The sequence below is a fragment of the Phalacrocorax aristotelis genome, chromosome 6 (genome assembly GCF_949628215.1).
Source record: "Phalacrocorax aristotelis chromosome 6, bGulAri2.1, whole genome shotgun sequence".
NCBI lineage: Eukaryota > Metazoa > Chordata > Aves > Suliformes > Phalacrocoracidae > Phalacrocorax > Phalacrocorax aristotelis.
The window spans coordinates 17,797,686-17,810,118 of NC_134281.1; the positions used below are offsets into that span (position 1 = coordinate 17,797,686).

General features: G+C 60.7%; 1 protein-coding gene across 4 annotated transcripts; it reads left to right on the plus strand.

Annotated features, from left to right (window-relative positions):
* The first annotated feature begins 239 nt into the window (after window positions 1-239).
* On the plus strand, window positions 240-12,320 carry SEMA3G (semaphorin 3G). Of its 4 annotated transcripts, none has more exons than XM_075096271.1 (16): window positions 240-355; window positions 4,442-4,611; window positions 5,620-5,682; window positions 7,243-7,362; window positions 8,044-8,134; window positions 8,244-8,360; window positions 8,605-8,747; window positions 8,827-8,941; window positions 9,026-9,095; window positions 9,302-9,446; window positions 9,730-9,961; window positions 10,078-10,169; window positions 10,437-10,478; window positions 10,663-10,888; window positions 11,197-11,336; window positions 11,435-12,320. In XM_075096271.1, the coding sequence occupies exons 1-16, from the start codon at window positions 268-270 to the stop codon at window positions 11,897-11,899; spliced, it is 2,319 nt and encodes a 772-aa protein (XP_074952372.1). In that variant the 5' UTR covers window positions 240-267; the 3' UTR covers window positions 11,900-12,320. The 4 variants fall into 4 exon arrangements, with proteins under 4 accessions (XP_074952372.1, XP_074952373.1, XP_074952374.1 ...); XM_075096272.1 differs by having other exon boundaries at window positions 4,442-4,602; XM_075096273.1 differs by lacking the exon at window positions 7,243-7,362.
* Window positions 12,321-12,433: the final 113 nt, after the last annotated feature.

The window sequence follows — 12,433 nt, forward strand, 5'->3', positions numbered from 1 at the left end:
TGGGTGGGCTTTGGGGGGCGTGTAGCAATAAAGCCTAAAACGCTGGTGGCAGGCGACGATATAGCGGTGTGCGGAGCTCTCGGTGCCCCCCCCAGGGAGATGGGGCCGACCCTCCGGACGATCACCCGCCCTGCGCATCCCCGCCGCCCCGGGGGAAGGAGGGGGGTGGTGGGGCCGGGCGGGGGCGGGTCGGGGCGGGCCGGGGGCGGTCAGATGGCTGCCCCATAAAAGCTCGGTGCCACCGGCAGCCCCGGGAGCGGCAGCGGGATGTGGGCGGCGGTGTCGGTGTGCTGGCTGGGGGCTGCGCTGCTGGCGGCGGGGCACAGCCTGCCCCGGCTCCGCCTGCCCTACCGCGGTGAGCCGGGCCGGGGGCACCTGCTGCGGGGGAGCGTGGGGCGTGAGGGGGGCGCCTGCCCACACAGGGATGCCCATGGGGGTCGGGTAGGGGCTTGGGGAGCCTCAGCTGTGGGCGCTGCGCCCAAAGTGCGGGTTTGTGGGGGTTTTATTGGCGGGGGGGGACACCTTGCCCTAGAGGCTGGGTTTACGCTGGGGTTTCGGTGGGTGGCTGCTCGGCACTCTCCCGTTTCCTACGCGGGACGTGGGGGGCTCCCGAGGAGGAGGAAGGGGGGGAGCCGGGTGATGGGGCTCCGCGCCAGCCCCGCCGCTTCCCGTGGGGGATCGTTTCCTACGTGGGGTGGGGGGAAAACTGAGGCGCGGCGCTGTCCTGGCACCGGCGTGCTCTGGCATGTGGGTTGGGTGGGTGCGTGGGTGTTCCCCTGGCGTGGGCATCCCCGTGGGTGCTCAGCATCCTGCCTGCTGCTGCGTGGGAGCCAGGCTGTCCCCCAGCTACCCGGCAGGTACCCTGCGTGCTGCGCCACCCGGGCGCACTCTGAGCCCCGCCACACTGGGGTGCAGGTGCTGGGGTGCCAGGGGGGCCCTCGGGGTGTTGCACTGGGAATGCTTGGTTTTAATTAAAACTCTCACTGTGATCCTGCTCTGGCTCACTGCGTCCCCTGCTCTGCCGGCTTAATCCACGGGCTGCTTCCAGCCAAGCTTGACAGAGGAGTCCAGGTCGCCCCAAATCTCCTCCTTATTGCCTAAAAGCAATGAACCTGCTCTAAAAAAACTAAACTAAAATAAATTACATAATGAACGTCTTCCCACTTCCCAAAAATGGGAAAGTCCTGGCCAGCCCAGCTGTCAGAGAGCCCTGGGAGCTGCAGGGCATGTCCCTGTGCTGGGCGAAAGCTGCCGTCTGCCCTTGTGCTGCCTGGGCTGGGGGTCCCCCAGCGCTGGGGCACAGGCTGGCTGTGTCCCTGGCTCTGTCCTGGGGCAGAGCAGGAGGCCCCAGGGGCTCTCTCCCCGTTGAAAGGGGGAAACAGAGGCACGCAGTGGCCCTGGTTACCCTGGGAGGCAGCCGGCACCCAGGATGGCTCCCAGCTCTGCCCCCTGGTGGGACCGGTGTCCTCAGGTTGGGCTTGGCAGCAGGGCTAGGAGGTTCGGGTTCCTGGCAGAGCTTGGTTGTGGGGCTTAGGTCTGGCTTGGCATCTGATCTACTCCAGCCCAAAGTCTGGCCATGCCATGCTGTTACCCAGGTGTGAGGGTCTCCCCAGGGCTGGGCGGGCTCCTTGGCCTCCCGCAGGGAGCGAGCAACCTTTTGAAGCTTTTTTTTTCTTCTTAAGCTGATTATTCTGTTCCTCTTCCAAATTGGAAACAGAAACTGAAATTTCCCATGAAATAAATTCTGCCACCGCCTTCTCCCTGTGGGGAAGAAAAAGAAAATGAAAATTTCAATTAAAACCATTAGAAGCCTCTGAAATGAAAACTGGGTTGAACTGAAGCTGCTTGTGCTTAGCTTGTCGGCTTGGGCTTTGCGTGGCTGGTGGCTCTGGCTGTGGGATGACATTTGGGGGGGGCCATAGGGGAAGGCATCATGCTGTGAGTGCAGGGGTGGTTGCGTCCCCAGCTTTCCCTCTTGCTTCCAGCTGCTCTTTTCCTTCCACTTTGACTTCCAGCAGTGGCTAGCGTAAGAGGGGAAAGAGCATTTTGCTGCTGCGTGCACCAGGAGCATCTCAGCACAGCCTGGTGCCCTCCAAGCTCTCCACTATCTCCCTCAAGGGACCCCTGTGCTTCTGCAGCAGTGCTTGGGCAGTGACTTCTATAGGACACCCACCCTGGGGGTAAAGGGGTGCTGGGAATGGATGGAGCATGGCAGAATGCTGCTCCCTGGGGAGATGGAGCCAGGGAAGGGGAAGGCACCCCACGCCGGTGTAATCTGAGGCACAGGAGGAATTTGTCAGGGCTGAGGGAGAGATGGAAGCCTCACCTGAAACAATGAAAGGAGCCCGATGACTTTGCCAATGTTATTCTGAGCTGGGAAAATATTACTGCAGGGCAAGAATAGGAGGAGACGACAGCATTTTCCCGGGCTGGGCCTGGCGATAAGGGAGGACCTGAGATGCTGGGAGGGCACAGGGAGGAGGGTACCCCCTGTGGAGATGGGGCTGGAGGGACCCCCCATGCCCTCTTCCAGCTCTGCTTGCAGGCACAGGGGTCTTCCTGGTAAGGATAGAGCTGCTGGGGCTATATCCCTCCATGCCACCAGCATCACCAGTTAGGGCTCTGGGACTGCCCTTGAGCGACTTGGTGGGGGTGGAAGCTGTGTGTGATTGGTGGAGCTGTGTGTGGCTGTTCCCCCTGGGGATGGACCCTGTCTTCCTTTCAGGTCCCAGAAGAGGCATTTCCCACCAGGATGGGGGCATTGTGCTGCTCCACCTCCTTGCTGGAGGTGACAAACATCCCCCTAGCAAGTGCAGGGCTTGGTACCCCGCTGTCCTGCGCTGCTGGCAGCTGGGCTTGTTCCAGTACCACCTCTCCTCGCATGGGGACATGCGTGGGAGATGCTCAGGCTGGGGATTCCCCTGGGGTCAGCAGTGGCAGCTGGCAGCCTTCCTTGGTGGAGGGTGTCTGGGGACATGGCTGTGCTTATCAATGGCACTTTGTTTTCCTCCTCGTCTGCCACCAGTTGCAGTGGCCTGGCCCGGGGTCAGGGTGGTTGCTGGGACAGCGGTTTCAGAGCCTGGTGAAGCTGAGCCGCTCCCTCTTGCCCTCTCCCTCTGTGGCATCTGTGTCAGCAGCACTATGCCGCAGTTTTCGGCTCGCTGACCCTGCAAGTCATTTCCCACCAGGAGCCAGTCATGCCACTGTCCTTGTGGTGGCATCACCACGAGGGTCCCCTTGAAATCCTGCAGGATTTGGGCTTGGACCTGCTTTGGGAGCCTTGACAATCTGACCTTGTTGTTTTGGGCTCTCGGGGTGCTGGGACATCATGTCCGTCCCAGGCATGCAGCATCCCTGTGCCAGTGCCGTTCCCTGAGTGCTGTCCCTGTACCACGGTGGGGAGGAAGCCTACCTGACAGAGAAGTCTGATGGCAGTGGCAGTGGCCTTTGTGTGCCGGTTTCCCCATGGCACTGGCTGGGTGCCTGCTCATGTGTCCCTGGCTGCCACCCAGATGGCACGGGACCCACTTTCTCCCCACACTGTGTCCACTCTCACCACCCTCCTGGGCTCCGCGTGAGCCCAGCCTGGGGCTGATGTCAGGCATGGGCTTCACCAGGCTCTTGTGCACCCCAACTCACTGTGGCAAGGCTGCAGTAGGAACCCGGGGGTGGTTCAGCTGAAGCTTGCTGGGGGCAAACTTGCTCAGGACCCTGCCATCTGCTGGCTCTGTGGCTTTGCACTCGGCTGGGAGGGGGAGCAGCACACCCGGCAGGGTGAGGCTGGTATGCTTGTGCCTCAGGCAAGGGATGAAGAGGGATGCTACTGCCCACAGTGAGTGGGAGCAGCTCTTCTGCTGACCCTGGGACAGCTCTGCAATACTCAGAAGCAGCAGCTTATAGGGACCCTTCCACCTTTGCACTCATCGCAGCCCTCCAGTAGCCCCCTGAAAAAGCTAGGACCCCTTGGTGCCACTAGCAGGGTGGGGGTCCAAGCAACCTTTCACATTTCCCAAGCAGGTGTGAAGGGTGTTTGGAGGCTGGGAGCCTGGATGACACTGCTCTCTGTTTTCCCTTGTCATGATCCTCTGATGACTGGGCCCCAGCTGGGCAAACTCCCAGGGGTGTGAGAGGGCACTTAGCTGTGGGACATTATCCATTGCTTTTCCCTCCTGTCCTTATGTTGGGTGACAGCTTGGGGCTGTGAGGCTGCGCTGTTCTGGCGGGGTGGGCTGTGGGCTGCTGTCTGGGGGACCCCTGCATGCACAGCACATGGAGAGACATGGCAGGGGCTGCTAGGGAGCAGGATGTCCCCCAGGCTCCCGCGACAAGTGCTTGTGTGTGTGACTGGGAGGGGACATTTGGGGCAAGTGGCCCTTACAACACCCTGCAGATCTTTGGGGTTGGGATGGCTCCTCCTGACACTTCCCCCCCTCACCGGCAGAGCTTTTGGGCACCAACCGTTCTGTCCTCTTCTTTGGCCACCGAGGCTCTCTGGGCTTCCGCTCCCTCTACTTGGATGAGTACCGTGACCGGCTCTTCATTGGGGGAAAGGATGTGCTCTACTCCCTGCTCCTGGACAGGGCCAGTGCAGACGCCAAGGAGGTGAGCCAGGTCCAGCTGAGTGCCCTGGGGTCTTTGTCCCTACTCTGGCCCCACTGTACACCCCTCGCCCCTCAGAGCAGATGGTGCTTGGCTGAGCCAGGCAAAGCCACCCTGAAGCAAGATCTGCCCTGGGATTTCCCCATCCTAAGTGCCCTGAAATGCATCTGAAAACTTGTGCTGCCTGGCAAGAGAGGGCTGGCCATGGTGACTGCATGGCAATTAGTTGTGGTTGGCAGCTGGTGGCACAGCCCACCCATGAGTCCTGGGTGCTGAGCGGTGTCTTGGACCCTGCTCTCCTAAAAAGCTTCTGTCAGCAGAGTGAGTGGTCCCCATCCCTATTCAGGCATCCCCCTCACAGGCTAAATATACATCTGAATGCCTGCAGAGACAACGAGCTAAAAGCATCCATCACTGCAACGAGCTGTGCCAGGGCTCAGCTGGCAAAGCCCCCAGACCATGGCTGGCCTTGGTGGGAGAGGTGATGGGTCAGAGTGATGATGCTGAATGGTGGTTCCTCTCCTCCTTTACCCTCTCCAGTTTTGACTTGTTTTTTAAACATGGCTCTGGGCCTTTTCTAGCTAAAGAAAGTGGAGAAGGAAATGAAGTGCCCCTCAGCATGCTGAGTCACTGCGATGGGGTCAAGGGCTTGTGTACCCAAGCTGCCCTTGGTCTGGGAGATGCTGAAGGCTGTGGAGGACTCGGGCTCCATCTCTCCCTGCTGTCCCGCAGCACCCTTTCTGCACACTGCCCGCGAGTCCATCCCATTCCAGGCCAGCTCTGGCCAACCCCAGCATGACCACCAAAATCCAGCCTGGCTGCGGGCTGTGACCACTGGGGTGCATGTTCCCAGGAGGAAGGGTCCTGCCCTGGGTCGCTGGGTGGGCTCTAGGGAGCTGTTTGTCCCTCTCTCAGTCCCTCTTTCCATCACCATGCTACCAGCAGCCTGGGAACATGTATGTGCAAGGCTGGGTCCCTGCGGTCCCTCCTCCCTGCTCTAACAGGTCCTTTGTGTTTCAGATCTACTGGCCACCCCTCCCTGGACAGACAGAAGAGTGTTTTCGGAAGGGGAAGGACCCAGGGGTGAGTCTTGCGCCATGCATACTCTGTCCTGAGCTGGGGGAATCCCCTTGTGCCCCAGTGCCAGCTGGCTCCCCCTGCACCAGTGCCATGTCATCCTGCTGGGGATGGCCCGGAGGCCTCACAGGCAGTTAATGCTGGGGCAGAGCAAGGGACCATCCTGGTGCGTGAGGGAAACTAAGGCAGGGAGTTGGTGACCAAATCTGGCTGTGTGAGACACTTGCACTGAGCTCTGGAAAACTCATCTCTGGGGTTCTGCTCAGTGCAGTGGCTGCAGAGCAGTGGCCACTGTGCCCCACACGCAGCTGCACCGAGTGGGCAGCCATAGCCAGGCTCAGAGACCTGAGCATAGGGGAGCTGAAAGCCCTGTGCTGTGCTCTGAGCCCAGTGACGTGGTCTGGCCCATCCTGGCTCTCCCTGATAGTGGGAAATGTGTAGCTTGCTCCCCAAACCTTATCCCTCTTTGCATCCCCTCCGTCCCAATATGAAACAAGACTATGGCGGGGAGAAAGTCCCTGAGGCTCCCCTGGCCCAGACTAATTACTCCCCAGAGTCCATGTCCCGCTCTGTGTGTTTATTTTACAAGTTCTCACCGACAGATCCAAGCTGGTCAGGCTCAATTTTTTATTTTTCTTGAACATATATATTTTTTTTAACTTGCTATTTTAGAGACTCTTTGCAAAGGGAAAATAAACAGTGGGGAGGCTGGGAACCCCTGGGGCAGCTCAGGGGCAATGTTCCCAGCAGACAAGGGGCCTTGTGTCCCGCCAGGGGGGGACAATGGGGAGCAGGCAGGGCTGATGGTGGCCAGGGGGGCCTGCTGAGCTAATGGTGGTGATGCCTGAGCAGGAGAAGGATTGGAGCCTTTTTCTAGCAGGAACTGCCAGGAGAGACCATGCAGAGTCAGAGGTGGCAGGTCTCTGGCCCCAGGGGTGTCATCATTACTGGTCCCTGGTGGAAGGGGACAATCCCAGACTGTAGCGATCAAGGCTGTCCTGGAGGCAGCCAAGGATGCCTGTGGGTATCCGTCTCCGTCTCCCACATTTCCTCCTTTTGTTTCTTCCCTGGAGCAAGCAGGAACACAACAGGGAAGGATGTGCCTGCATCTGGTTGTGTCCTGGGTACCAGGAAGAGGAGGGTCCCTAGGGGCTGGGTGCGGGAGCTGCTGGTGGGAGCTTGCTGGGTGGGTGACCTTGCTCTCCTGGCCAGTGTGGGATGTGTGATGGGTGAGTGTACATGGCCAGGACATGGCCAGGTTCTGGCTGGATCGTGTGTGGTTCTGCTGGGGATGTTCTCAGGGGCAGGAGGACCAGTAAAAAGCCTTGTCCTTTTGCAATGGGCTGGAGTTCACCCAGATCAAGCCCTTGTAAGCCCCGCCAGTGGGTGCAAGCTGCCATCTTCCACCCCTGGCACTGGGGTGAAGGCAGAGAGCCTGGGTGCAGCCCAGGGAGCCAGGGCTGGGGCTTGCTCATTGTCATGGGGCCCCAGGCAGAGGCAGGGAGCTGGTGGTAGGTGAAGTACCGAGCCCCCCACAAGCCTTCCCCTCCTCTGTTGTTCCCCCAGACTGACTGTGCCAACTATGTCCGCGTGCTGCACCCCTACAACCGGACGCACTTGCTGGTCTGCGGGACAGGTGCCTTCCACCCCATCTGTGCCTTTGTCTACGTGGGGCACCGTGGAGAGGTAGGGCAGTACCGTGCCCATCCTGAGCATCCCCAGCAGGATGCCCCTGGGAGGTAGATCTCCATCTTCTGCCTCCTTCCTAGGGGGCTTCAGGACTGTGTGGAGATGTTGGATGCAGCGTTTGCCCCATGATGAACACTGGGAAGGGGACAGGAACCAGCTCCCTGTTGCCCCTTTGGCCCATGTGCTACCCCCTCCCCAGCCACCCCACCTTTCTGGCCTGGCATCACCTTTCCAGACATGTCCCCTGGGGCTGGTGTCCTGTCAGGGGTTGCGGCATGGGTGGCATTTCTTCCTTTCCCAGCCTGCTGCTCATAAATCAGGTTGGCTAGCAGGGAAAGGCAGGGCCTTCTGTTCCCTCTACACAGCCTGGTGCCATGCAGGCAGTGGGAGCCCTGCCCATACCACAATGCCTCTGGCCAGGCTGATGAGAGAGTGGTGGGGCTGGCAGGTCTCTCCAGTTGGTGTACATCCTCATAGCATCAGACTTGCCTCAGAAAGCATGGATCCTGATTACAGACAGTCCCTTTGGGAGCACTGGGGCTATGGATGCCTGCAGTGAGGTGCCTGCGAGCTGGGCAGGGACCAGTGCCAGCCCCTGCATGCCCAGGCATGGCCCCACTGCCTGGGGCATGGCTAGGGGCTCACCCACCTGCTCCTTGTCTGCTCCCCCTCACCCAGCACACCTTCAGCCTGGACCCTGCCAGTGTGGAGGCCGGCCGGGGCAGGTGCCCGCATGAGCCCAGCCGCACTTTTGCCAGCACTGTCATCGGTGGGTTGTCTTCCTCAGGAACTGAGAGCCTTTGGGGTGCTGGGACCAGAAATGGTCCCTGTGCCAGCCAGGACTGGCTCTCAGCCCCGTGGTGGCGTGTGTTTGCCAGGTGGGGAGCTGTATGCTGGCCTCACCGCAGACTTCCTGGGCCGTGATCCTGGCATCTTCCGCAGCACTGGGACCCGCTCTGCCTTGCGCACTGAGGTGGACCAGCGCTTACTCAATGGTAATGGCTCCCCTTTGCCTGTCCGTCCACCCTGGCTGGGCTAACGCTGGGGCCTTGTGGTGGCCACGGCATCTGCTGGCTACAGTGTGGCATCCCCCATGCCAGGTATGAGTAGGGAAAGGCACTGGGGCAGCAGTGTCTGGGGGTCCTCCTGGCTAGCATCCAGACCCAACATGGTGTGGGGGTCCAGAGGCGGTGGCTGTGCCCTCTTGCCCCATGTGACATGGCTGGCTCTTGCTTGTAGACCCCAAATTTGTGGCAGCCCACTTGATCCCAGACAACAATGACGGGGACAACGACAAAGCCTATTTCTTCTTCACGGAAAAGGTGGTGGAGGCAGGCAGCAAAGAGCATGCCATCGTCAGCCGGGTGGCACGGGTCTGCGTGGTAAGATGCTGGTGGGGACCACTGGGCACAGGCATGTGCAAAGTCACAGCGGTGGCCCTGATGCTCCCTATCCCTGCAGAATGATGCTGGTGGCCAGAGGGTGCTGGTCAACAAGTGGAGTACCTTCAACAAAGCCCGGCTGGTGTGCTCTGTCCCTGGCCCCGGTGGCATCGACACACACTTTGATGAGCTGGGTAAGGTGTGCATGGAGCTGGGGACCTCACCAGGGGTGGACTTTTACTCAGTGGCTTTGAGAAACCCCATGGTTTCTTCCCCAGAGGATGTCTTCTTGCTGAGGACAAAGGATGGGAAGAGCCCGGAGATCTATGCCCTCTTCAGCACCATCAGGTGGGTGGTCCAGCTCCAGCCCCTGGGAACATCCAGCTGCAGCTGCCCATAACCTGCCCTGTCACCATCACCACGTGACTGCTGGCTACTCCCCAACCTCTGCCAGCTCTTCCCTGGTCCATATGGAGATGTTGGTGCTCCCACGCCCCTCGATGCCACCAGTGCTGAACATGGCTCTGCTCACTCCATTCACCATCCCCTTTCAGCCATGTCTTCCAGGGTTCCGCTGTCTGTGTGTACCACATGGCCGACATCCGGGAGGTCTTCAACGGGCCCTTCGCCCACCGGGAGAGTCCCCACCACCAGTGGGACGCTTACGAGGGCAGGGTGCCCTACCCACGGCCGGGCGTGGTGAGCGACTCCCTGGAGATCTGGGTCCCCTCCATGCCTCCTATTGACCTTTTGGGGGTGGGGAGGTGGGGCCAATTCCCCATTTTCTCACCTGCTGGGATGGTGTCCCTATGGGGTCCCCCCTGGGACAGCTGGGAACCAAAGTCTGGCAAAGGGGTGGAGAAGATGGATCCCAAATTGGAAGGTGGGGAGGGAACCAAACCAGCTCTGCAGGGCGACAGAGGGGGAAGGAGGGATGGGTGCTAGGGTACCAGGCTGAGCTGGTCCCCTCTCATCCCTGCAGTGTCCCAGCAAGACCACCAACCAGCCCCGGCGGCAGTACGGCACCACCAAGGACTTCCCTGACGAGGTGCTGCACTTCGCTCGTGCTCACCCCCTCATGTACAAGCCTGTGTACCCCCGGCACCGCCAGCCCCTCCTGGTGAAGACTGACCTGCCCCACCACCTGCGCCAGCTCGTGGTGGACCGGGTGGAGGCCGAGGATGGGCAGCACGATGTCCTCTTCCTCGGGACAGGTGAGCAGCACGAGCAGTGTACAGGAAGAAGTCCCGGTGCTGGGGCTACCGGTGGGCATGCTGCTGGGGTGTGCAATGGCAGGGTGCTCACACCTCCATCATCCTCCTCCCTGCAGATGCTGGCTCGGTGCTGAAAGTTGTGGTCTTGCAGAAGACAAGCTTGGCCACAACTGAGGATGTTGTCCTGGAGGAGCTGCAGGTTTTTAAGGTGCCATTTGCTGCCCTGCTTGCAAGGGAGGGGGGCAGTGGGGTGGGCTCAGGTTGGGGACACATGTGAGGGTGGAAGATCAGGGCTGTCATCGCACCGTTGAGCAGTGGGACGTCTCAGGGCTGCGAGGGCAGAGGGCAGCTTGGGGTGTTGTCACCCTCCCCAAAAACATCCCTGTGCCTCTGAAAAACCCTGGCAGCTCTAAATGATCTGGGCTCTCCATGGCAAGATTTTTGCCAGCTTCATGTCCACTTTCCTCCCCTGCAGGTGCCTGTGCCCATCACCCAGATGGAGATCTCCATCAAGCGTGTGAGTACAGACACGGCATGGCCACGGGTCTGGGGACAGGGCATGTGACTAGGTGGGCCTGAGCTGTTGTCACCAAATGTCAAAGCCCACATGGTGCTTGCCCCGGGGTGGGTCACAGCTGGGGATGCTGGGCACTGTGCCTGCAGGGGCTGCCAGCATCACCATCTTGGTGCCATTCCCCCAGCAAATGCTCTACGTGGGCTCTAGCCTGGGGGTGGCCCAGGTACGGCTGCACCGGTGTGAAAGCTATGGCACGGCTTGTGCCGAATGCTGCCTGGCCAGGGATCCCTACTGTGCCTGGGACGGCACTGCCTGCACCCGCTACCAGCCCTCTGGCAAGCGCCGCTATCGCCGCCAGGACATCCGCCATGGCAACCCTGTGCACCAGTGTCTGGACCAGAACCTGACTGGTGAGAGACTGGCGGGACTCACAGGGCTGAGGGACTCATTCAGTGCCCTGAGATGTCCCAGCATCTGCAGCCCTCAGCACGCAGAGGGGCTTGCAGCCATCCCAGCTGGGCTGGGTCATGCTCACCTCCCTGTCCCATAGACCAAGGGGTGCCCCAAGAGAAGGTGGGTGCTGCTGGGGCTGGGGTCTGTCCCCAGAGTGAGGGTGAGAAGGGGACTGAAGCCACACGGTGGCCCGGGGGGCTAACATCTGGGCACATGGAAGCCTGACTCTGCCCTCTCCGTGAGCCTGTGTCTGTCTTCACCCCAGTGGATGATTATGAGAGCGTTGAGGAGAAGGTGCTTTATGGGGCGGAAGACAACAGCACCTTCCTGGAGTGTGTGCCCCGGTCCCCGCAGGCCAGCGTGCAGTGGTTTGTCCAGAGGCCTCCCGATGAGCAGCGGGATGAGGTGAGGCTCCCCCTGCACCTGCCTTGCTCCCGTTGCAAGGACATGAGAGGGACGTGGGGCCCAACCCAGTCTCCCCCCAACCTCATGGTGGCCAACAGGTGAAGACGGATGAACGGATCCTGCAGACGGAGCAAGGGCTGCTTTTCCGCAAGCTGCACCGCCACGATGCTGGTGTCTACTACTGCAAAACACTGGAGCACGGCTTCACCCAGATGGTGGCCAAGATGGCCTTGGAGGTGATTGCCAGTGAGCAGCTGGCACACACCTTCCACCGGGAGCGGGGTGATAAGCCCCAGCGCATGCCTTGCCCTGAGCCCCGGCTGGTGCCACAGGCTCCCAAAACCTGGTTCAAGGACATCATGCACCTCATCAACTCCCAAAACCTGCAGCAGGTGGAGGAGTACTGCGCTCGCCTCTGGTGCAGCAGCCGCCCCCACCACCGCAAGAGCAAGCTGGCCCAGGCCAAGCATGCCCTGGCCAGCGTGGATGTGGGCAAGAAGGGACAGATGACCAAACCCCACAGTGGGAAGAACCGTATGCCCCGGCAAGCATCGGCCACTTAGAGAGGTCAGGGTAATGGATGTGGGGTGGCCATGGGCGAGGACCAGCTCCCCATGCTGCTGGTAGCCCCAGCCTTGAGGGGCCTCCTGCCCTGGTGGATGGCTTGCAGCAGCACCAGCTGGGTCCCCCCAGCCACAGTGGATGGGATGCCAGGGTCAGCTCCTGGGCAGGCCCCCACCACCCTTGGTGGCCACCTCCAAAACAGGCGGTGTGGTGGGAACATTGGCCCTCTCCTACTCTTGCTGAATGCTGTGGCAGGTGTGGGGGCATGGTCACTGGGGCGGGTTGGGGCTCAGCACGTGTGGTGCCCCCACTGTACCATCAGCACAGGGAGCTTGCTGGCTGGCTTTCTCTGCAAATAAAGGGGCCGAGCGTGGCACCATGGGAAGCCGCTGACAGCTCCAGGCTCTTTCCACGCCAGCATGGGGCCTAGAAAAGATGATGCCTTCTCTCACAGAGGGGCAAAACTGAGGATCACCCCAAAAAGCCTCAGTGCCCAGGATGAGCCCTGTCGTCTGCTGCGCCTGGGGAGCTGG